This window comes from Nothobranchius furzeri, chromosome 13 (genome assembly GCF_043380555.1).
Source record: "Nothobranchius furzeri strain GRZ-AD chromosome 13, NfurGRZ-RIMD1, whole genome shotgun sequence".
NCBI lineage: Eukaryota > Metazoa > Chordata > Actinopteri > Cyprinodontiformes > Nothobranchiidae > Nothobranchius > Nothobranchius furzeri.
In genome coordinates, this window is record NC_091753.1 from 64620125 (window position 1) to 64646157 (window position 26033).

General features: G+C 44.1%; 1 protein-coding gene across 1 annotated transcript in view; it reads right to left on the reverse strand.

Annotated features, from left to right (window-relative positions):
- The window catches only part of dpf1 (double PHD fingers 1), a gene marked incomplete in the record, with an annotated part of 99832 nt that overhangs the window by 7995 nt on the left and 65804 nt on the right, over nt 1-26033 (reverse strand). Inside the window, 7 exon segments of the mRNA XM_070543774.1 lie at nt 7710-7841; nt 13164-13242; nt 14126-14215; nt 17430-17557; nt 23663-23770; nt 24570-24730; nt 25369-25398. Of these exon segments, the coding sequence (XP_070399875.1) occupies nt 7710-7841; nt 13164-13242; nt 14126-14215; nt 17430-17557; nt 23663-23770; nt 24570-24730; nt 25369-25398 (728 nt within the window).

Below are 26033 nucleotides of genomic sequence, written 5' to 3' on the forward strand. Positions count from 1 at the left end.
TTTGCTGCTGGTGTAATGGTGGCGATGGGCAAGTTTTTGTCCCGCCTCAGACCCCTTAGTCCAACTTGGGGTGGGGTCGGGGGAGGGGCTTCTCCGTGAGAGCGGGGGGGTTCTCCGTGCATGAATTAATACCGGAACATTTTCAATGAATAATAATTCAGGAAGATGGCGGGAACAAGGATGAAAGTAGTTTACAGATTTTAAAACAGTTTCCAGCCCAAAACAGAAAAATAGGGCTTGTGATCATGCATGATTACACTCAGCATTCTGGGATGTGCGCGGACACGATGGAAGCTTGTGGAGTGTAAACAGACCATGAAACAAACGGTACTGCCGCAGAGAAGAAGAGGATTTGGGTGAAAGAAAGTGTTAAACAACATTATAAAATCCCCAAAGGATGTGGAATACACAGGGATACGTTATGTAAAGACGTCGGGGACCGCTATGTGGGCAAAATCAGCGTTATAAATGGTTCTGATCCATATGAAGGACCAAGACCGGAGCACCGATAACATATTGTTACTGCTGCAGTTCTGCATAACCGACATTTTCAGCTTTCTTGTTTGTGTTGTGAGCGGATGTAAACATCTGGATGAGAAGTAAACAATCATTTGTTGGTTTTTCTAGTAAAACAATCGAATTTGCCATCCTACAGAAGAAGTGTAGCAGGAGAAGTTGTGTGTGTGTGTCAGTGCAGCCGCATTAGCTCACCGGTATGTGCGTGTAACCTCTGTGTGTGTGTGTGTGTGTGTGTGTGTGTGTGTGTTTCCACTTCCAACACTGGTCTAACCAACCAGACCAGTGTGTCCAGTAACATATTAATGTTACAATTAAACAGTTTCACTTCATGAAGGCTAGGAACGTTCCACCTGCCGTGGCCCGACCGCTTCTGCTCCACATAAACTTTGTGCCGTGATCAAATGTCTCTACAGGTGCTTTCTGAGTGGATGCGTCGTGCGTCTCCATATTAGAGACGGGAACAAGCGCTATTCAGCCAAAGTTTCATAATTTCATAAAAAGAAAATGTTTCCAAGTGACACGTCCCTCAGAGAGACCGGGTTTCCAGACCGCTTCAGTGGGAGGAAATCTTATCGCATGCACCGTGGTTCTGCGCTGCGCTGCGAACCCTCTAGATCTTCAGCCCACTGTCCACCGTCGGCGCTCCGAGCCGCGCTGAACACAGTGTCCAGTATAAAGCTCTGATGTTTGTTTACAAGCACAGAGAGCCGCATCAGATGGATGGAAGAGCCGCATGCGGCTCCAGAGCCGCGGGTGCCGACCCCTGTGCTAGCCTACTTTATTGTCCCCAGCAATTTTTAAACCCACTCAAGTGTATGGTTATTGTCCCCAGCAATTCTGAAAACAAACTGACGCCCTTGGTCTTGACTACAACACCAGAATGGGTGAATGACTGATTGTTTTGTGAAGCGCCCGACTGGTAGAACCCTAAGAAGGCGCTATACAAATACCGGTCATTTACCATAACATCTATGAGTTTCCAGTCAGGTTTTCGTAGAGCTCATTCTACTGAAACAGCTCTTCTTAGGGTCTCCAACAACCTTCTGACTCACAGTGATGCAGGGGACTGTTCTGTTCTGGTCCTGCTGGACCTGACTGCAGCCTTTGACACTGTCGACCATCATCAATGTAAGATGGACAAGCACCATCTTACATTGGTGATCTTCTTAGTCCCTACACCCCCAGCAGGTCCCTGAGGTCCAGTGATCAAAGCCTACTGGTTGTGCAGCACCAGGCTAAAGGTCAAAGGTGACAGATCATCTGCTGCTGTGGCCCCCAGACTCTGGACCTCTCTCCACCTGAGCCTGAGATCAGTAGACTCAGTGGTCTCCTTTAAAAAGCAGCTGAAGACTCACTTGTTCAAGCTGGCTTTTGTATGACCTTCTTCACCTCTCTCTCTTTATTCTGCTCTCCCCACCTATTCCACCTTCCTCAGGATCCACTGATTTCCCTCTTTCCTATTAACTCTCTCTCTTTCTTAACATTTTTTAAATCACAAATGCCTATTTCTGCTCATTTTAAACATATTTTTAAACATTTTCTAAATGCTTTTTTTATTATTTTACATTTTTTGTTTTTGTGAAGCGCCTCATGATTTTTATCTTGAGGCGCTATAGAAATGATATTTTCTTCTTCTTCTAATCTCAAACCCCCCAAACCACTGTCTAAAGTATATAAGACACTGTCCAAAATAGACGATGGAATAGCAACCCCTATTGAAAAATGGGAGGTGGATCTATCAGTCAGCTTTGATCAGAACTTCTGGTCCCAAACTTGTTTAAAAACTTTTAAAATGATCAGACACTCCAATTTACAATTAATTCAGTACAAAATTCTACACAGAGTAGACCAGGGATTCCCAAAGTGTGGTGCGCACACCCCCAGGGGGGCGCGAGCTGCCGCTAGGGGGTGCGCGAGGTGAAAAGTGTAATGGCTGTGGAGCTCAGAGAAGTCTGTCATATGTCACCATTAGCGTAGCCAGAAACTCATTTGTGGGTGGGCCTAAGAAAAAGTAAGTGGGCCCAATAAATGTAATTGAAAACAAGTATATTTTGCTTGTGTGTCCTCCACATGTGCCCTAGCTTCATAATAACAATGCGCCGAGCTTCAGCACTCTGGCCTGCGCACGCCGATATGTTCCGTATTTGATCATTTTTAACGATGTTGGAGAAATCTGAAGGTGGTAATTAACACCTGTCTCATGCAGGTGTTCTGACATTGTAAACCTCACACACAGAACATTGTGGATGTAACAAAATAAATCAAGAAATGATTCCCATTCAGGCTATTGACAGCGCGCTGAAGATCTGAAGTTCAGAGTGCGTCTGTCAGAGGTCAGACGCGTTCCAGCGGAACCACGGCTCACGGGTGCACAAGTGAGCACATCTGGGCTGGGCAGAAGTCATTTTACAACATTGGTTTAAATAGCGCCGATAACGAGACGCGGTGACTGGAGCAGCTCATGGAGCTGTGCCGCGCACGCGCGCACACACACACACACACAGATTCAATAAGCGCGCACGCTGCAAACTCCGGCGCGCCGTCAGACTGAAGGCAAAAATGAGCTCTGCCTCCTCCGTGATAAAAACTTTTAAGAGGTTTTATAACAACATTTTTCATTCAAGGTCAAATTAAGATATTAGCTTCTATTTTGGGATGACGTATTAAAGTCGGGTCCGCTCCAGCCAGTGCCTCCTCATGAACCTGACCCACTACTCCTTACTGCAGCATTTGTTGTTCCAGTCCGCGTGGCAGCGGATCGCAGATTCAGCCACACCATAAAACAGCAATAAGTCGGTCTGAAGCAAAAGTGAACCTCATGGCTATATCTTGTCCCCTATTGACATTTGATTACGCACAAGTAGGTGATCAGCTCAGGTTTACGCAGAGCAGAAGGAAGGAGAGCGCTCTGGCCGCACAGGTTAAACGTTCCTACTTTAAGAAAACCGTTAAATTGCATTGTTTATGTGCTACCTGGGCACTCTAAATATTTATTTAAAATTAAATCAAAGGAAATTGTAATGGTATCGAATGCTTATTAATTACTATTTAAAAAATGAAAGTGATGGGGAAAAAGGTCGATCATGTTTTTTTAACCCTGTCTGTGTAGCTTGACATCTGATATATATATATATATATATATATATATATATATATATATATATATATTTATTTATTTATATATATATATATATATAAATATATATATATTTATATATATATAAATATATATATATATATATAGCCATGCCCTGATGTGGGGGTGGGGGTGCGTCGACATGGTCAGGACATAGAAGGGGGTGCGCGGCTAAATAAGTTTGGGAACCACTGGAGTAGACTATACAGGTCATCGGATGTTCAAGATCCAATGTCTCCCGTTTGGGGGGTACTATCCCCCACCTGCTGCACGGCATGCTGCTTTAAAGTTCATGTTCTTTCGGGGCATCAGTCATACATTGGTGATCTTCTTAGTCCCTACAGCCCCAGCAGGTCCCTGAGGTCCAGTGACCAAAGCCTACTGGTTGTGCAGCACCAGGCTAAAGACCAAGAGTGACAGATCATTTGCTGCTGTATCCCCCAGACTCTGGACCTCTCTCCCCCTGAGCCTGAGATCAGTGGACTCAGTGGTCTCCTTTAAAAAGCAGCTGAAGACTCACCTGTTCAAGTTGATTTTGCGTGACCGTCGTCACCACCCTCTCCTTATTCTGCTCTTTCTACTTATTCTACCTTTCCTTGCGATCCACTGATTTCCCTCTTTCCTATTAATTATCTTTCACCCTTTTCTTACATTATTGTTTTTTTTAATCACAATTTCTATTTTATTTTCTCGTATCATCTCGTCTTCTTCCGCCTATTAGGGTACGGGTCGCCCAAGTAGGGAGTTCCAGGCCGTCCTCTCCCCGGCCACCTCCACCAGCTCCTCCGGCAGGACCCCAAGGCGTTCCTAGGCCAGTTTGGAGATGTGCTTTCTCCAACGTGTCCTGGGGCAACCAGGGGCAGCTCCGGCTGCATGGGCAGGCAATGGGGGTCCGTGCCCGCCCTGGACCAAAAGCAAAAAATGTTTCCTTTTTTTCATAGGAGTAGCCATACTTCCGTGTTTTTTGATTGTCAACCCTGCAATCCAATCAGAGAAGAAAGGCAACATTTTAACCAATCACAGATAGAGGGGGTTGGTCGCTCTTAGTCTGGTTTCCAGGCAGTCACCATAGAAGAAGATCTGCATGAACGCTGAACACCGCCATGCTGCGATTCTACGTTCAACATGAATATAGAAAAATATTTCCTCAAATCCAAAAGGACGTGACGATGAAGGTGCAGACAGGCGGTGGAGTAGTAAACGGCTCCACGTCTATTGTAAACGTGAGCATCGATTTAAGCAGCCATGCTGGAGTTAGCAATCATGCTGCGAGAGCTAGCAACAGCACCCATGGAGAACAAAGAGCAGCGCCGAGCAGCATAACTCTTCTACATGGAATAAACAACGTGAGTGACCTCATCTACAAAACAAACACGGAGATCCATCGTAGTAGCTTTACAGCTACGAGGGACATCAGGCCACAACAGATTAGTGATCTTGGCACAGAAAAGCCTCAAAGACCAGTCCTGCAGAGCTGGCCTTCGCGCCTTCTCAGGACAAATAGATCATTTTGCTGTTCCTGGTATGGAAGCTTTCCCTGGCTGGAGTATTCAGTTCAAGCAGATGCTGCATTCTGCTACACATGCAGAATGTTTCAGGGACCCAGACACACTGATGCGACCTACAGTATAACTGGTTTTACTGACTGGAAACACGCAACAGAGTGTCAATCAATCAAAGCTTTATTTATAAAGCGCCTTCCGCGATCCTGTTGGGAAGCCCAAGGTGCTGAACACGGTACATGAGAGAAACAGGTAAAAACAAATGGGTAAAACAAGAGATAAAGAGACCGATGAAAGCAGGGAATTAAAATCAACATGAATGACGGCCAAACTCAAACACATTCAAGGAACGCCAAGCGGAGGAGGTGGGTTTTTAGGCGGCTTTTAAAGGCTGGCAGAGATGGGGATTGCCTAACTGAGGGTGCAACTGGTTTCAGAGTGACGGTGCTAGGACTGAGAAAGTGAAAGGAGAGTTTCACTCTGCAGAATTTGTACTCTACAGGCCTTTCTTTTGAATTTGTATAATGATCCCAAACGTTTCAGCTACGTTGCGACTCTCCATGTTTTCTTTCTCTGGTGACGAAGGCTGAGCTGGATGCGCCTCGGAGCTATAGCAAACACCGAACGTATAGCAGCAGGCGAGATAAATTTTTTAAAATAAAATGCGGTCACTTTTATTTCTCAATGTCGTCGTGACTAATCGTGGCAGCCTGTGGGCCACAGCCCAGCAGCAGAACCAGGTAAAATGTTCCTACTTTAAGTGAAATTGTTTCATTTTAACATTAATACGGTCAGTTTTATTTCTCAATGTCGTCGTGACTAATCGTGGCAGCCTGTGGGCCACAGCCCAGCAGCAGAACCAGGTAAAATGTTCCTACTTTAAGTGAAATTGTTTCATTTTAACATTAATACGGTCAGCTTGTTTAGAATAAAAGGAAAAATGAATAAAAATCAATTGTGAATTTTTCTTTATTATTATTTGATAAATTAAAATGATGGGAGGAAGCGATCGTGAGCGTTTATTTTTTAACTCTGTCAGTCAAAATGAAAATGTCTGGCGTGACCTCTAATGTAGTCATTGATTTTGATCTGCTTGTTAGTTATATGGACACATCTGTTGCAGCGCCTGTGTGAGTGGAGTCATGTTTTAGGACGGCTACTTTTTACTTTTACGTGATTATAAATATGTTGAAGTAGGGCTACGCTTACTCAAGTGACATGTTTTCGGCAGTAATGAAACGTCTGAGCTCCATTTGTTTCCTTTGAGGTCACAGGGATCTACATTGTTGATTGTAAACATTTTCTGAAAATGTCGAAGCCTATCCTCCTTCCTGTAAGGGATGTGTTCGTCCTCGTTAATTTTATCCATTCTTTTGACACTTGTTCTGCTTCAGCTCCAACCGCGGCTTCTCCTAGCAACATGAGACACACGCCTAAAATGGCACTAAGGGGGTGTGGCTGAACAGGCAGGTCACATGATTGTCAGCCACGCCCCCTGAAGTGAGGTTCAAACTCTTCATCAGACGACTCCTACATCACTGAGCCCTAGTGTTTGAATAAAAATATATAAAGATAAAACAATATTCATGTGTAGTAAATTGAATATGACGCACAAAGACATTTAGAGTCCAAATGAGGCCCAAACCAGGACTGGTTGTGTTGTAAGCCAGCACCAACCATGCTAAGTAACCAGTAAACCTCTGGTACCAACCAGGAGTAGGAGGACTACACAGAATGTGGTGTTTACTCAGGATGTGTGTCTGAATAATTCTTATAATGTACATTAATCCTTTCTTGAATGACATAGCAGTTTAAAATGTAAACTGGCCCATAGAGCAAATGCTAAGATAAGCTAATGAAGCTAATGATATGCTAGTGCCTCCTAATACAATGCTAACAATGTGATGGTAGTGGGTTTCTTTACAATATAGATTATTTCAACTGTTTCTGGTCATTTAATATATACATTTATTGATATTCTTTATAAAATTGCATTTTTTTTGTAGTTAATAGCTAAAGTTTTGGTTGGAAACAACATTCTTACCTTAGAAAACTCCATTTCTAAGGCTAGCCGAGTTCTGGCCGATGCCCTCTTTGTTGACTCGCCTTTAACTGCATGTGCACGTTAGGAGGCTTTTTCAGGAAGGGCGGGGGAGGAGCAGTAGCTGTTCAAATCTCCTCCTCCTCTGCTTGCTCTTGCAGACCACAACTTCAGGTCAACACAACTGATTTCATCAACACCTTAAAGAATGCCTGACATGAAGGATGAAGCTAGGTCAACCTGGTGTACCTAATAAAGTGGGAGTTGATTATATATTGGTGGAACACTAGTTTGACCCAAGCGAAGTGAAGGTCTGAGTGTGAATAAGAAACATCTGAACAAACTCCCCATCAGCAGTCGGATGCAGTTCTCTTAATCATGATGTAAAGATCATGGAGATTTTTGGGATCAGCGTGAAAACTCCTCCACCGTAACTTCACACTCATTCTCTCTCCTTTAATCTCCTACATAATAAGGATGAGGATGAGGATGGATTGTTCAGGTCACTCACGTTTGTGGTTACTCTTGCGCTGGAAGGGCAGGGTGTGTCGTTCTGAGTCTTCTTCACCCTCTTCATCAGCCAGGTGTGTGTGAGTGTAATGGTAACTCAAGCCCGGGCGGTTCTTATATCGCTTTCCACAGACTGGAACACACACACACACACACACACACACACACACACACACACACACACACACACACACACACACACACACACACAAGTTTAAGTAACTGTTTGAATGGTCTAAAGTGAGTTTATCATGCAGATGAGCAAACCACTCGTCACAAGTTAAGTGAGCTGTGTAAGGATTTCAAGCCACAAAGTAATCACAGTAGTTCCTGCAAATGCTATTTAAAAACTTTTACGTTGTCATAAATTTCATAATTCATTTTTATTATCAGTGAATCTAAAATTACAGCATCTAGTGTTACGTGTGATTTCTGCTGCTTATGACCCCATCGTGTTACGTGAACATACATGTAAGGCCCGCTTTATGGAAGTGAAGAAGGAGTTTTAAGGACTGCGGTGACATTTCTGAGATTAGAACAGATTAGAAAAAGCAGAAACGCGGTGTATGTTTGTTTCACAACGTTTGCCTGATTCATTTTCAGTAATCAGAGTTTATTATTTACTCAGCAGAACTACTAAAACACCAGTCTGTTTGATGAAATGACTCACTGTGTTATCTAGGGTTGGGCATCTTTGATTTTGAATGATTCCAATTCCTCGTTTCGATTCCGATTCTTTCAAGACGTGAGATGTTGTACATGAGTCAGCAAACCACATGTCCTACTGGATGAAATAATCTTAACTTCAACATGAATTTTAACTCTATGAACAACAACATCACCTTCATTTAGACAAAAACATGTTTTGGAGACAAAAGAAAAAGACTTGCAGCACAACCAGTGTGTTTGTTTCTGACCACAACCAAAGTCTGGAAGCAGCCTCTGGGATGAGAGGCTAAATGTCTCCAACACATCCAGAAACGACCAGCTGTTTTCAGCTAAAGCTCTCAGGATGATCATGTCCAGGATGACCGAGAACTACACCTCCATGCTGCAGCAGCATTCCGTCAGAACAGGAAGTGAAACTTAAACGTAGCTGCTGTCAGTAACAACCTAACAGATTTTAAACATTAAAACTCTCAACAGAAACAGTTCAGAAAGGAAATTAAAATGTTATTATTATTATTATTATTTATTATTGTGGCAGAAGCTGGTGTGGTCCACCACAGAGAAGCTGCTCTAGCATGATGCTTTTAATTATTTTCAATCAACCAAACTTTATTTATGTAGCACTTAATCATGCAGTACATGTAACTCAAAGTACTTAACAAATTAAAAAGGCCCCGCATACCAACATTCCCTCCCATCCCCAGAATTTTAAAAACAGTCCGACAATAAAAACCCCTTCACAACGCTCCTCCGGCACACACACACACACACACACACACACACACACACACACACACACACACACACGCACGCACATGGCCCCCGCCCCCCGGAAAAAAACATGATGGGCTGAAAGCAGATGAGCCAGACCAGCTAAGATAAGGAAACGCCATCAGGGGAGCCATCCGCCCCGACAGCAGCAGATCCACAGCAGCAGCCGAGGCACCGACACAGGGCGCCCAGGGCAGGGAAGGCAGAGACCCCCACCTCCACCCAGGCACACCTGGAAAGCACCTAGGCCGCCACAGCCGGCTACCGCCGCCAGGGCAGAGGGCTCCCACAGAGGAAACACTGGAAAAAGGTTAAATTAAGGTTAAAATATATAATCAAAAGAGCTAAAATGAGAATTGTAACATAAAAAGTTATATAGATTTTAAAATAATGTTGCTCATAAATCTAAGGTAAAAAACTGTTTAAAAAGCACGTATAAAGAAATAATACATTAAATAAACGAAATAATTAGACAAATAAATAAATAACTTAATTAATTAATTTTAAAAGAGATAGTAATCAGTTGAAAGCTAAGCTAAAAAGATGGGTCTTGAGCCAGTTTCTAAAAACATGAACGTTCTCAGCAGCCCCGAGGTCCCCTGGCAGCTCGTTCCAGAGGCGAGGACCGTAGTACTGGAAGGACACCTCACCGTGAATATGAGTGCTGACTTTAGGTATGACAAGGAGATGGCTGCCAGAGGAGCGCAGAGACCACGAGGGTTCATACGGTAAAAGCAGTTCTGAAAGATAAGAAGGCCCAAGACCATTAAGACACTTAAAAACCGTTAAAAGTCTTTTGAAATCGATCCTGAAACATACGGGGAGCCAATGCAGTGATTCTAAAACTGGAGTAATGTGCTCCCGCCTCCTGGTCTTTGTCAGGACACGTGCTGCTGAGTTTTGTAATAGTTGTAAACCTGAAATCCTCTTTTTTGAACAATCAGAAAGCAGGGCATTACAGTAATCTAGTCTACTGGTGATAAAAGCATGCATCAGCGTCTCCGTATTGGCCCGAGAGAGAATGGGGCGGACTCTGGCGATGTTCTTTAGATGATAAAAACCTATTTTGGTGATATTTTTAATATGATGGATAAAAGTCAGCTCAGAGTCAAAGATGACACCCAGGTTCTTCACTTGTGAAGATGGATTAAGAGACAGTGAAAGTAATTTTGGTAAAAGTTTCTCTCTGGACCTCAGGACCGATAACTAAAACTTCAGTTTTGTCCTGGTTGAGTTGGAGAAAGTTCTCTGCCATCCAGGATTCATTGTCTAAAATACAGTTAAAAAGTGCATCCATTGGCCGAGAGTCATCAGGAGACACGGAGATGTACAACTGTGTATCATCAGTGTAACTGTGGAAATTCACCCCATGTCTCCTGATGACTCCTCCAAGAGGGAGCATATAAAGATTAAAAAGCACTGGGCCTAAAATTGAACCCTGGGGCACACCCCATGTAATCCCATGGACCCTAGAGGAACAGGTATCCAGACTCACCATGAAAGTCCTGTCTGTGAGGTAGGATGTGAACCATCTATGTACAGCACCAGAGAGGCCGATCTGTTGTAAACGAGTTAAAAGAATAGTGTGGTCTGCTGTATCGAAGGCAGCACTTAGATCCAGTAGAACCAACACTGTCACCTTCTGTTTGTCATAATTTACTCTAAAATCATTTAAAATCTTCAGAAGGGCAGTCTCGGTGCTGTGGTTCACCCTAAAACCAGACTGAAATGTCTCTAGGACATTATGAGTGTTTATAAAATCATTTAGTTGATTTAAAACCAGCTTTTCTAAAATTTTGCTCAAAAATGGTAAGTTGGATACCGGTCGATAATTGTTTAATTCATTAAAATCTAAATTGCTCTTCTTCAACAGGGGCCTCACCACCGCCCCTTTAAAGGCAGCAGGAAAGACCCCCGTCTGAAGGGAGCAGTTCATCAGGGTTAAAATCTCGTCTCTAAAAGATCCATAAAATTGTTTAAAGAGCAAGTCACCCCCAAATCACATTTTTTTTTTGCTGATAAACTATATAAAGGAGTGTCTAATCGTGCTGCAGACACGTGTAGTCAATAATTTGGCACTTCAGTGCATCTTGGATAAAATTCAAATATTCTGCCTAAAACTGTCAGTGTTGCGCCGTCGTCAGGGAAAAATTCTGCACTGTATTTGAATTTAAATCTGCCACCGCTATTGGCTAAGAGGTATGCTATGATGTCATCTGGTATATTATGATGTCATAATGCCATTGTGAGCCTGTGTGTGTGTGTATTTGTTAGCAGCTCCGCCTTCTCGGTCTGCCAAGCAACAGCATTTGTTGCATTTTTCAAACATGAAGTGGGAGTGGAGTAAGTTTATTGTAGGGGGTAACTTGCTCTTAAAGAACGAAGTTGGAATTGGGTCCAGAACACATGTGGTGGGTCTCACTGAGGCGGAAACTTTATCAAGAGTCTCAGCTTCTACCAGGACAAACCTGTCCAGTGTTTCCTCTGGTGGACACACACTCTCAGATGTTATTGTTCAGCCTTCTGACGCTCACGCTCACACACACACACACACACACACACACACACACACACACACACACACACACACACGAGTGTTGGTGAGCGGCTGCGTCTGACTGCTGACGCTCCGTGTGTGTTTTTATTTCTGCAGTGAGACAAACTCGCCTCACACCGTCCAGAGTTTGTTCTTTAAGCTTCTATTAAATCCACCGTGTTGACGTATTTAACACGTTTCCTCTACGCTGCAGGAGTTAAAGTTTACATCACGCAGTAAAAGTTCGGCAGACGCGTTTATTTGTATCTGGGTGGGGGAGGGGGGGGGGGGGGGGGGGGCTCGTGCTGCACACAGACAGCTGGTGTGATCAGCTCTGAAAAGCGTTGATCACAATTTGCAGATTACGTTTATTTTTCACGGAGATCAGCCGCGGATTCCTCTTCCAGTCGGCATTCTGGGAATCGAAACTAGAAATAGAAATAAAAAACTTTGAACGATTCCGGGAAAAACTAACAGTTGGTCCCGGTTCCAATCGATGCTCGATGCCCAACCCTAGTATTATCCTCTAGTACCAACGGACTCAGACATAAGTTTTCTTTTTAAATCCTTCACAATAAAAGTCCCCAACTACCCAACTTTAGAAACGGATCATACGAGGACTACTATCTAAAAAAAAGTCACCGTCTCCTGGAATGACAACAAGCTTAATGGGCATCGTGTTTTCATCCTGCTGACTATAATCAGCTTTGAACAGCTGCGAACCTCTTTGGTAAAGCTGCTGTAGCAAATCTGCAGACAAGCTAGTTTTTAAACGTAAACACGGTTATGGAACACTCACCCCTCTCCTCAGGTACCTAGCTTCCCTGAGATGCATGCTTTTGCCGGAACCAGAAACCCACATTGTCAGAGGAAATGAGATAGCACCAAACACCAGTTGCTGATTTCTACGTCCAAACATCTTTTGTTATCCGTGACTTCAAATGGTGTTTTTCTTTTTGGGTCTCTGGTAGTTTGTCCTAAAGTTGAAGTGGTAGCAGCTGGCTGTTTCTCCTTTTCTGATACTATTGAGTGGAGAACCTCTCACACCAGGGGTGTTCTGTTGCTAAATCCATGAGTGTGTAATGATGAGTGATTGGAGGACCCAGGGAGGTGCAGCGGTTCAGCAAGACTGACATCTGGGTGCTCCAATGGCTGCTTTTGGTCTGAAATGTGTTATTGGTAGAGGTTTTTACACAGACGCGAGAGAACGTCTTTATTAATTTTTTTAAATCTCCACAATATATTTCTAGCCATTCTATGTTAGAATGTTGTTACGAAGCATGACAAAATGTTTTTAAAATGCAGCCGTAGAAATACACAGGAAGTAGGGTGTGTGTCAGAGATGATACTCTGTGCAGTTTATGATGCAAGGAAGAGCCATGCTGACTGGAACCATGCCTAAATGAAGCATGTGATGGAATAACGGCATAAAATGCAGATAACCGAGTAAAGCATGCAGATGTAAGAGGAAATACTCACTGTCACAGACGTAGGGCTTATCTCTGTCTTCTATGGTGGGCAGCTCTTGTCTCTTTCTCATTCCTCCAACACCATAGGCCTGCAACACACACACACACACACACACACACACACACACACACACACACACACACACACACACACACACACACACACACACACACACACACACACACACACACACAGTGACAAAAGTGCACGTTTGGATTCTAATCATTAGCTCTCAGTGTAAAGCTACAGTTCCAGCAGGAGGGGGTTGATGACACCTAGCAGGAGAGCAACAGTTCCAATTAGCAACCCCGGTGTGTGTGTGTGTGTGTGTGTGTGTGTGTGAGATTCATTGTTAACACTTGATTATCCTCCAATGAGATGCACAAAAAGAGTGGTGGAGAAAACTCTCAGCTCTAACCCAAGTGGTAAGGTCATCTGTGTGATTTAATCTCTCGATCTGTTTGCTTTCAATGGTAGCGAGTCGAGTCCTGGGTTTATCTTTTTAAAATCCACCACACCCTCTACAATTTCATCACATAGTTGAGTGTACAGATGACACACAGACGATTACAAGCAGCACAATGGGAGGAATGGCTGTGTCCTTCCTCCCATTGGCTCTGAGCTGAGACGGTTATTAAACGTCCACTCTCTCCCTCTGACAACCAAACCAGCCATTATTTTAACCGCTTCATCCTCACTAGGGTCCGGGGGAGCCGGTGTCCACAACATCAACAGGTGGGAAGTGGGGACAATCTGGACAGGTCTCTCTAGTCCATCACAGGGGCAGATAGAGACAAGCAACCAGTCACACACTCACTCACTAACCCTAACTCCACACAGAAAGGCTGTAGCCAGGATTTGAACCAGCAACCTTCTTGTTGCACTGCCATGCAGCTCACAGCTGAACATTTTTTATATGTATAAGTAAAAACTGACCAGGGACATAAAGGCCAAAAGAGTTGTCCTCCTACCCGGGATTTGGTACGGTTCTTGCGCTTCGGCACGTCTTCCTCCATGTCGTCCACCTCCAGGTCATGAGGGAAATCCCCAACAAGCAACTTCTAGAAAAGACAGGCAGGTGTGCTGTCAGAGAGACTGGTTCCTTTTTGACTGATTCTTTATCTTAGACCTTTGGGTTGTATGAACTAGTCGACTAGTCGACTTCACTGCTCTGTAGTGACTTTTTATGCCTGTCAGCGACTAGTCGCTGTCACGTGATAATGACCGACAAGATGCAGTCCTCGGAAAAGACAGCAGGTGACGAGCTCCTGTGCATTGGGAGGCGACGCGCTGTGCCAGAGCGTCGGTACTGACACCCGCCGTAAAACGGACATTTAACCAAATTGTGACCTTTACCCTCTTGCAGTTTAACCTTCCCCTCACCCCCATCCTAACCTAACCCCGGCTTTCCACAGGAGCCGTCAGCAGCACGTTACTGCAGCAGCACATCATAGCTGCTGATAGGAACCGCTGTGGTCAACAGAACCTTTTCCACTGGAGCCGTCGGCAGCCGTCAGCAGTGCGAGTCGGCCGCGTCTCAGGAGCAGCATGTCGCGGCCTTTACGCGCCGGTTCTATTTTCTACGAGCGGCGCCTCTGAAACGGGTCAAGTTCGACATTTTTGGGGAAGGAAAGACAGGAAATTGGATGCGGAAACGGAGCGAAGCTACCGAGATTTTCAGAATAAAGAACGTACTGCCTTCCGGTTGCTTTACTTTTAAAAAACGTTACAAGCTGTGCGTCCCCGTGAGAAGTTATCACATAGTTAGCGGTCTCCTTTGTTTTTCAGGTCCGTATTGGCGATTATAAAACGGACAGAACATAAAACACAAACCATGTTGTAGTTTTCTCCTGCTTGTTGTTGTGTTTACTGACGAAGTCACTCGTGTGACTTCGTGCTCGGTCGGTGACAGCTGCTCCCCTGCTGCTTCGCGTCTCGTGGGAAGGGCCAAGCAGCAGCTTACGCGAGCAAGACGTGCTGCTGCAGTAACGTGCTGCTGACGGCTCCCGTGGAAACCCGGGGTTAACCAGCTTGCGCATGTAAAGCTCTGATCGTTGACGCGCTCCAGACACCTGCGTCCTGAGCACGGCCACAGTAACATTATCAAATCAGGTGTCGCCACCTCAAAAACTAATTTAACACGCGATCGTTCATGTCGGCTCATTTCCTTTTATGTTTTCTGTCTTTTATTCTTTTATTTGTGCCTGATGCCTTTCGCTGCTGTGGAGCGGGGCGCATCACCTGTTTTGTCCTCCGGTGACGCACCTAACTGATGTGGCCGGCGAGCACTCCGCTGTTTTTGCGGTCGGTAGATCTTTTAGAACTGCAGTTCAAAGGTAACTCATAAGGTGAATATAAATGAACCCAGGTAGCAGTTTCTATTTAGGATTGAGAGGAGATGCAGGAAGATAATAAACAGACAGGACAGAAAAATAGTCAAATAAAAACAAGTTAGTTTTTGTACCTGGTGGTTGCAACAAACAGACACCATTGAAGGTAATCAGAAGTGAGGAACAGAAAATGAAATAATTATTTTAATGTTTAGAGCAGCAGGAACTCTGAGAGGCTGCAGGCGCATCAGTGAGTTTGCGGCCGCTGCGCAGGGGGAGGGGGGAGAGGGCTGAAGCCCCCTCCCCCACCCCCCACCCCATGCGTCGGAAAAAATCGCTTGGTCATCCATCGTCAGTTTTAGCCGCTTCAAGCGTATGACGTCATCAATGACTAGTCGAAGTAGACTCGATTTTCATTAATTCACTGTCGACTTTTAAAAGATTGTCATGCAGCCCCTTCTTAGAACCTTTTTAAGCCACAGAACCCAGAATTTAAACACCCTGGATCTTTTTCAGGAGACAGAAGTTTATTTCTACTCTGGGCCTTTTGCATCTCTAATGAAGATTCAGGGTAAATGTCATTAAGTTAAAAGCTGGAGCCTCTCCTCCACTTAAGACAGTTGAATAAAGTAAAGTTTGGTAGAAGTTTTCTAAATTCGGTGTTATCTAAAAACGTGTATTTACTCCTGCGTGTATGAGAATTTAGTCCCTGGAAGGTCAAACACAGGAAACAAGGTTTAAAAATGGAAAAGGTCCTTTTTTTGTTTATTTTACTCTAACAACCTAAAATCAGAGACCCATCAGTGAAAGTGAAACTCCTAATGCAGTTTATGGAAATGGCCTTCTGATGGATGGGAGGATCAGGGCGGCTAGCCTGGTCTGGACTGGTGAAGATGGAGCTGAGCCAGAGAGGGAAGATCTCCATTTACAGGTTGCTCTTGGTCAAAATCATCAGCTCTGCTCATGAGCTTTGGCTAATGACTGAAGGAACAGAAGTGTTTGTCCACCATGATCATACCAGCCACCAAAATGAGCTTCCCCTGAAGGGGTGAGGAGCTCGGGCATCGGGGGAGGTTCTGGAGAGCTGCTGCTCCTCCATTTCCAGAGGAGGTTGTGTGGGTAGATGTTTCCTGGAGGTGCTTCAGGCACGTCCCTTTGACCCAGGACACACAGGACAGGACAGTCTGGGCTTCCTCGCCCCCTTGTGACCCAAACTCAGATTAGCAGAAGACCACTATATGTGATGATACGAGACATCCACAGAACAGCCAAATGTACTTCTGTTTTTTAAACTCACTTCTATTCTCAGTTAAAGGGTGTTATATTCAGAATGTCTGTTTTACAAAGCTCGAGTGCTCTCAGCAGCTCCATAAAAATCAATCTCCAGAGGCACATCTATCCTATTTTGGGTCAAGTTAACCAGTTCCAGTGCTTCCTATAACTGAACTTAATAGCATCTTTTATTGGACTCTCATGTGTCCTAATGTTCTCCGCCCATTCCGGGCTCTTTGAGATGAATAAACTGACTCTTGTGTGTAAAATCAGCTGAGGAGTCCTTTTGTTTTTGTTGATGAGGAGGGAAAAGGCCTGGCTTTCTCTTGTAAAATGTAAAGGAAATGTGATAAGTGTAGCTCAATATGTCTGTCTCCTAATGAGCCGGAGAGCAGAGCTGGCCTGGAGATGAGAGAAGCCCCGGATTAGATGCCCTAAGCTCTCTTAGGGCCACCGCAAGCGCTACTCGCTCAAGTGCTAATCAGTTAGATGAGTTCAGAAGAAAAGCTTCTAGTTACTGCAAACACTCCACAAACACAAACGATCTTTATTTAAATTCGTATTAGCAACCTTTCATTTTAAATAAGAGAAATTTCTGTAGTAAAGGAAATCCCACACATATGCAGACCTGGATTCAGGAGGAACCTTCCAGACCCACATGGAGAATACTCACCTGACATTCACTCATTGACTCCTCTTCCTTGGTTTCCACCTTCTTATCGATGGTTTCACCAGCGAGCAGCGACTCCAACACAGGACCGTCTGGGATTCCGCCGTCTTTCTTTAGAGAAGCCTCGTAGTCTGAAAGAGAGCCGAACACCTGAGGAGACCAATGCTAACAATTGGTTGGAGAAATGATCTTCTGCATGTTGGTATCAGATAAGAAATTTTCTCCAGGTGCATGTCAGTAAAATACTCAGCGTCAGCACAGGGACAGACAGTTTCTACACTGTAAAAAGAAACTGTTAAAATTTAACCAAAAATATAAGTGTAATAATTTGCACTCAGTTAATGTAAATTCTAACCACAACTTTTAACTCATTCACTGCAAACGACGACTAAAGTCGACTAAAGTCGTCATTTGCTTTTTTTTTACTGTGTGGTTGTCGGACGAGCCCCCGCACCATGAGAACAAACATCCCAGCTCTAAAGCCGATCTTCATCCATATGCGTCACACGTCACGTGATCAGGAAGCAGAAAATTCATGTGTTAGGAGATCGTTTTGGGCCGTTCTCGTAAAAAAGGTGAGGCGTGAACCGGAAAAGCTTCTGCCGATCACAATTCAACAACGGATTATAAAAGAACGGGTAACGCTCGAAACGCGCGGATTCCTCCTGATGTAAGAGGTGAGTCTCCGCTTTGTTTTGGTTGTTTTGGCGTCGACATCATCCTAGCGTGCAACGTTCTGTCACTCTTAAAAAAACAGTGAAAACGGTGAGAAACGCTGGCAGCAAAGGGCTTTACCGATCAGGAAATGGCTGGAAATGAATGAGTTAAGAAAATCTTATTCAAATTACACATCTAAAAAATACTTGAAAAAAGTAGTTAAATGCAAATACTCTTATTGTATTATTATTTAAAGGGACTTTACGGAGTTTTGAATTTTTATGCTCGCAATTGCCCCTCAGGCCAAAAGCGTAACGGCAGCTTCAATAGTAGGCTCGTGCACGAGGCACGCATGCTGTACGTGCACACTCCTTAACGAAAATAACAGCTGAGACAGTCCCTTGTGTGTGTGTGTGTGTGTGTGTGTGGCCTGGAGGACAGAGGACAGGAGAACATGCAGCTAATTAATTAAATAATTTGGTTCTGTATCTTTCTCTTCAGCACAGCCGACAAAGGTTTATTGAAATTAATTAAAGTCTAACTAACTTTCACCTGGCACAGCTGGGATCAATCCTACAACCTTCTGTCTACAGAACCACCTGCTCTACCTTCTGAGCTATACTGCCATATGAATAGGTGTGTAAAAACTATTTATTCAGCCAAAAGTAATACTAATCTAGCATATTTTGTTTTACAAAAGTTGAACTAAACTTGCATTCTTCGCTCTCGTCCGACAACCGTGAGCGGTGGAGGTGGGGTGATGCTTTAACGTATTGGAAGTGTGATGTGAGAGTGTGTGAAGAGGGTCAAATGCGTGTGTCTCACGCTCAATGCGTGAGAGTTGGAAAGCCCGGTGGTGGCTTTCCAACACCGGGCTGCACAGAACTGTACACAGATACTCTGGCCAACAGATACAATTGTTCAATTTGTTAATTAAATAAATTTGGTAATCCAGCAGTGCTGAACTAGTATTTTTGGGTAAGTACTACTCATTATAATTAGGTTCTATTTGTTAATTAGATAAAATAGGTGGAATTGACTCCTTCTTTTTTTACTTCTGTCTTTAACTAATATATTTAGTCAGATTTTAGATTATTTTATTGGGTAATTTTTAATGTTGCAAATTGCGACGTAGTGATGAACTAACTTTTCTGGCTAAGTTCTAATCCTTACAATTAGGGTTTATTTTTATATCAAATGAAATCTGGTTGGAATTAAATAAATGTTTCTTTATTTCAGTCTTTAACTAATAAATTTAGTTACATTTTAGATGGTTTTATCGTGTTATATGTAGCATTCCAAAACATCTCTTTTTTCTGAGTAAGATCTCAGAGGAATTTCCTTTGAACTAAACTCTAATCATACAGTATCTACTGCTGTTAGAAGGTGTTTCCTTCTGAAAATATTTTCCTGTTTTGCTTTATTGTCACACATGAAAGTTTCAGGTCAGCAGACAAAGATAACCTGACAGCAGGTTCTTACCAGAGAATGCTGCTGTTGTGTCCTTGGGCAAGACACTTAACACACCTTGTCTGCTGGTGGTGGTCTGAGGGACTGGTGGCGTCAGTGCTCGGCAACCTCGCCTCTGTCAGTGTGCCCCAGGGCAGCTGTGGCTACATCGTAGCTCATCCCCACCAGCGTGTGAATGTGTGTGGATGACTGATTGTGTTGTGAAGCATCTTGGGGGGTTGTAGAACCCTTACCCCAAAATTCCACTATCTCCGCTCCGCTCCGGCATGAAATCCGCAGCAAAAACGGTCCCGTTGTAGTCAATCAGAGCTGTTCCACTACTGCAGCCGTGCGGCGCAGTGCGCCGCCCACCATTCCGCCATCTGGCACAAATAGGATTGATTCTATTTTTGCCGGACGCCGGAGCACCTCCGCAGTCAACGGACAGAAATCACAACCGTCCAACAGGAAAGGGAGCAAACACAACTTCCGTTATTTCACAATAAATCGATTAACAAAAGGCGTTTTTTGTTTCATATGCACAGGTTTAACAACTTTTAATAACTTTCAATGGCGGTTGAACTTTAAATGCACAAAAATAAGCCATAAATACAGTTTCTACTATCAGAGTAGCCACCCTTTTGTTGATCCAAACACTGCTGATCTCTCAACACAAATGATGGGCAGATTAAACCGTTCATTTCGATGCTTCTCCGACACAACGGCCGTTTGGATCTAACTTCCGCATTTATTGCTCGGACTGTATCGCAAGATCTCGAAAATCCCGCACATGCCCGTTTGCGCACCTCAGGTCTCCGCACCGGAGCGGAGCTGATGTAGAGCGGGTACCAGTAAAAATTGAGTTCAGAAGCGAGCGGCAGCGGAAAGCCAAGAGTCAAGAGTCAAGAGTCAAGAGTCATTTATTGTCATATTCTCCACATGTGCAGGACATACAGAGAAATGAAATTCAGTTTCAGCACACACAATTCAAAGATCAGACATACGTGGGTAAGACACATAACAAGAATTGGTGACTGCGGTCATTCGCAACATGAGTCGCGCTACCTTAATAGTTAGATGAAAAGGGTGTTACATGAGGAAAGTTCAGGGAGGGGAAAAAAAAGGCATTAACAGGGTTACACCAGCAGGGTGTAGCACTCCAATGCAAAAAGACACCCGACATGGAAGCACAGACAGCACGTGTACAACATCAGAGTCCAATGGGGAGGTGGGGGTGGGCGGGATCCTGAAGCCTCCAATGGGAGCTGCCACTGCGGCGCATCGACCAGCTGCAGAACAACAGGTGGGAGGGAGAGATAAGGATCAGAGAGCACATTGAGGTCCCTGCAGATATAGCCTGAAGGGAGAGGGTGAAGGTCGGGACACAGCATCTGTCGGCATTCCTCCTTTTTTGGGGGTGTGTTGAGGCAGCCTTGAGAGGCTGCTATGGCGTCAGATAAGGATAAACATAACTTTGTTTAGGGTAGACAGAGATAATCTTCCCCTCCGTCTTGTAGTCTCTAAGTGGTCATTCATGTCCACCAGTGAAGCCAATTTTACATTCCACATCCCCGCATCGTCCGGCGACCCTCTCCGAGATCAAATCCATCTTGCGCACTAACACAGGCAACGCCGCAAGGACATTGTCCAGCTTACGGTTCACCTCGAGTAACGTCCCAGTCTGTGAGGTCACCGCACGAGCGGCACATTCCGTGGGTACGGGTCGCACTCCAATCGCTCCCGTCTTCCCAAATTTCCATAAAACCAGATATCCTCCCACTCCAATCAGAAGAAATCCAGTGATCATCAGGCCGAATATCCACAAATCTTCCACGTCCTCGATGGACAGCTGAGAGAGGCACACGAGTCGCCAGACCTCCCAAGAATCGAGTGCATATCCCGATGCGAATGTCCCCTCGGGACAGGTGGGAGCCCCCTTCTCCGTTCTCATCGTAGAGAAAATTTTGTCAATCACGTTGAATGACCAATTAATTAAGTCCATATTTCCAAAAAGAGAGTAGTGGTTTCAGGAGAAATGTAGAGAAGTGCTCTGTAGGCAGACAGGACAAGAGCCTTGGGGAAGCCGATAAGGGAGCTGAGAAAAAAGCGTCTGTACTCTCTGAAGGCTGAAGAAGGAAGAAAGCGGGGCCGGAGCGGAGATAGTGGAATTTTGGGGTGAGAAGGCGCTGTACAAATACAGGCCATTTCACATAAATACAAACTGCCATTTCAGACACAACTTTTCTGACAACATGAAGAAAACACTCCAAGCTCTGTCCTACAAAAACCCAAAACTCTCCCATAACAACATCTATTCATCAAATATCGCATCCATGGACGAGTCCCAAGGCCACTTGCTGAATATTCCCAAAGCCTTGTGGGTAAATCTCCTCTGGAAGGCCGTTCCTGCTGGATACCCTCTGATGTGTCTAAATTCAGACGATTCTGTAGAGAAGAGCAGGACAGAAGTCCTCCAGAGGGATGAGACTCATTAGCTGTTAGCACCGACAGCTTCATCAGACAATGAACGTTTTATCTAAAGTGATTTAATAATGTCTTGACTGCTTCACATTAATGAATGAATCAACGTAACTGTTTATGAGCCTTATTTCAGATCTTAAACACACCAAATGAGTCTACTTGATGATTTAATAATGATTTATTATCAGTTATGTCACATATTCAGGGGAATACGGACCGCAACATCCAGAAGTAAACTCTTGGCTTACCAAGGAGACTGTCCATACTTACGGGTACTGTACCTCTGCACTGGAGTTGGATGGGTTAAGATTACTTTGATGACTTGTTAAACCACCTTAAACAAGCAGCCAGACTTATTTTATAAACACAGACACACCTTTCTGAGTCACTCACTTAAGCTCTTAATAACATACAAGGTCACGTGTGTGAATGGGTGAATGACTGATTGTGTTGTAAAGCGCCTTGGGGGGTTCCAGGACTCTAGAAGGCGCTGTATCAAATACAGGCCGTTTTATGTTACATCAGAGTTTATTCATTGTCTCAGTTTATATCACTTCGAATCACCGTTTATAATCATTCACCATTCATTATCATTACTAAAAGAAATAACATTTTTATCAACTATATTTTTGCCTCTGGGTCAAATTATTATGAAGTGTTGTTTCCCTGGCAATACCCAAAGTACCTAGTTTCATAGTAATTAAATATCAAAGGCTCAATAACATAGATAATTACATTTTATTGACTATTATATTTTATTGAATACCTTTATGTTCAATTAACAATTTATTAAAAGTAACCACTTATAAAACTTTACACCATACCTCTAAAACCAAGTATTAGGGTACTTATTGTGAGGACCATCAAAATGTCCCCACAATGTGAAACACCATAATAGCAATGCCAGGGCTTAATTTGAGCCGGATCTTGCCGGAACAAGATCTGGGAACCATCTTATTTTCAAAGGACCAATCCGGCAACTGTCTGCTAGGATCGACAACTCATGTGACCAACTTGTGCTATACGCAGGGTCCAAATTACAGGTGAGCTAAAGGGAGCTCCTGGAAGCCCTCAACACACCCAGGGGGAGCCCAAAAACGATTCTGGTTCTACTTATAATACATTATTCATGTGGACTCTGCTGGGATCATTTAGAGCTGAGAGGCGCAGAGCTCTGATCCAGACAGATGCGTCCTGAGCACGGCCACAGTAATATTATCAAATCAGGTGTCGCCACCTCAAAAACAAAGTTAACACGCGATCGTTCATGCCGGCTCATTTCCTGTTATGTTTTCTGTCTTTTATTTATACCTGATGTGTTTTACTGCTGTGGAGCGGAGCGCATCACCTGTTTTGTCCTCCGGTGATTTTACCGCACCGGTGCGGTTAGCGCGCAGCGCTATATTTGCGGTCGGTAGATCTTTTAGAACTGCAGTTCAAAGGTAACTCATGAGGTGAATATATATGAACCCAGGTAGCAGTTTTTCTTTAGGACTGAGAGGAGATGCAGGAAGATAATAAACAGACAGGACAGAAACATAGTCAAATAAAAACAAGTGAACATTGGTTTGACATCAGTATTTGCTTTCCGGGAACGTTTGATTTACAAATTAAGCACTGAGCAACGCTCCATCTTGTCTCATACTAACCTATGTTAAACTCAATAGGTAGAAGCCGAGGGTCCTCCAGGATGTTTAGCCGTCTCTTCTTCCTCCAGCATCGAGCAGGATACGTGTACAGCTGACCGGGAGCATGACCTGAAGCACACGCAGACTTGTTATTTCAATCCTTCTCAGCTATTCACAGCTTTACAGGCAGGCATCGCTACTTTTGGCTTTGATTCATTGGAACTGGTTTGTTCATGTTTTAAACTGGTCAGAATGTAAAGAAAAAGGTTAGAACTTAGATCAATGTTCTACTATACAATCCAATTTAAGAAACCAACATTTTAATGTCTCAACTAACTGAGAATTAGACAGAAAACAGAAATTTGAAAGTGCTGCTTCCAGACCGAGCTGCACGCTTTGATGTATTCTTGTTTCTTTTTTCCAAAGCAACAAAAATAAATCGGAAGTTCAGGAGATGCTGTGCTTATGCACCAAACCCTTACCAAGAGTGGATGAACCTGGAATCCTGGTTTGAAAATCCAAGATTCAAGTTTGCCTAACGGTGAAGAAACTGAACAGTAACAGATACCAGCCAGCCTACAAACACACACACACAGGTGGAATCTCTGTGGTGTGCTTGGAGCCAGCGGCGTATCATCGCCTACAGGGGTGTCTGAATCACTGCCAAAACACACTCGTGTTACTAAAAAGAAGACAAACATTCGGGAAACACCCTTTGGGGGACAAAAACAACATATGGGGGTATGAGGAGGGGGTTGGAAGTCTGAGAAAGGGATGGCAGGAAAAATGGAGGAATGAGTAAAACTGAAACAAGCAGGAGACAGAGGAAAGCTGGGAGGCAAACGACTGGAGAGCTGAGTTTTAGTAGCACAACAGCTGGCAAGCACAACACACACACACACACACACACACACACACACACACACACCTGGTCCACGGTGGTTTTTCTCCATCCAGATGTAACAGTTGCTCTGGGCCACGCCGGTCTGAGAGTCCAGGAAGGGGAGTCGCATGGATCGCTCTGCACACAGGCGGGCGTTGTAGCTGCGGCAGTGTTCGATGGCCTCCCTGTAAAACTCCTCCCCAAGACTGTGTGTGTGTTGTTGGGTTTTTTTGGGGGGTGGGGGGTGGGGGGGACACAGGTTAAGACCAGAACAGAAACAGCAGAGAAATCCAAGTCTCTGCATCTAAGTCACAGGCTGACTTTCAGGAAGGCTTGAAGGACGTATATCTGCTGTGCATCTCCATAGCATGTCTACACACACACACACACACACACACACACACACACACACACACACACACACACACACACACACACACACACACACACACACACACACACACACACACACACACACACACACACAAAACACTCGTCTGTCTTTCTATCATACTGAGGGCCATCCATTGACTTCCATTCATTTTTGTGACTGTGTTATGCCTAGCCCATGCCCCAACTCCAACCATAACCTTATCTAAAACACACACCATACCTCTAACTGGTATAGTAAGCTTCTAAAAAAGGTGAGAACCAAAAAGATGTCCTCACTTAGAAAAATGGTCTAAATGGTCCTCAGTATGTAGTATGTACAAGAACACACACTCGCGCACACATGCTGTACAGTTAAAGCACATTTCCGTTCTGTTTTTATTTGAGTTTGATTAGATTTCAGTGTAATATTCTTGCTTTTGTCCTCCCCCACTCTCTCCACTCTCCCCCCTACCTGTTCTTGATGACTGCACCTCCAGATTGCCTGCAGGGGGAAGAAGAAGGAAAAGAAAAAAAACAACAGATGAGTGGTGAGTCACTCCGTCACCCCACCCAATTTCCTCCACAGTTTATTTGGCTTCTCATTCTCCTGCAACACGTCTCTTTCACTTTGTTTCTGGTGTGTCTTTCCCTGTTTAACGTTCACACTTCCCCTGTTTCTGTTTTCTTAATTCATTTCATTATTCTTCACACTTCTCTCCATCTTCCTTTTCACACTGCAGTTAATCACTCCTCTCTTGTGTCTTCCTGCTGAGTGCTGACATCAAGGTCACTCAGCTATACAGACTGTAGATACGGGACGGACACACACACACACACACACACACACACTAACAGTACTATGATGCAGAGCCAAAAATAGTGCAGCTAGCAGTATTTCAAGTATTTTTCTGCTAATTTACAACTAAAGAAACAACTGACTGATGAAGCATCAGAGCTCCACGGTGATTGCATATTTGTGAAAATTGTGATCTTTTTTCTCGTTATTAGTTTGAACGACTTGGCTTGGGCTTAGAAGGAGGCAGACTGAGTTTTACGCGCAAAAGATGTGATGCTGCTGATCCACAAAGAAGCAAACAAGGTGTCGAGTCCTGATCCTGCACACATTCTTCTTCTGTG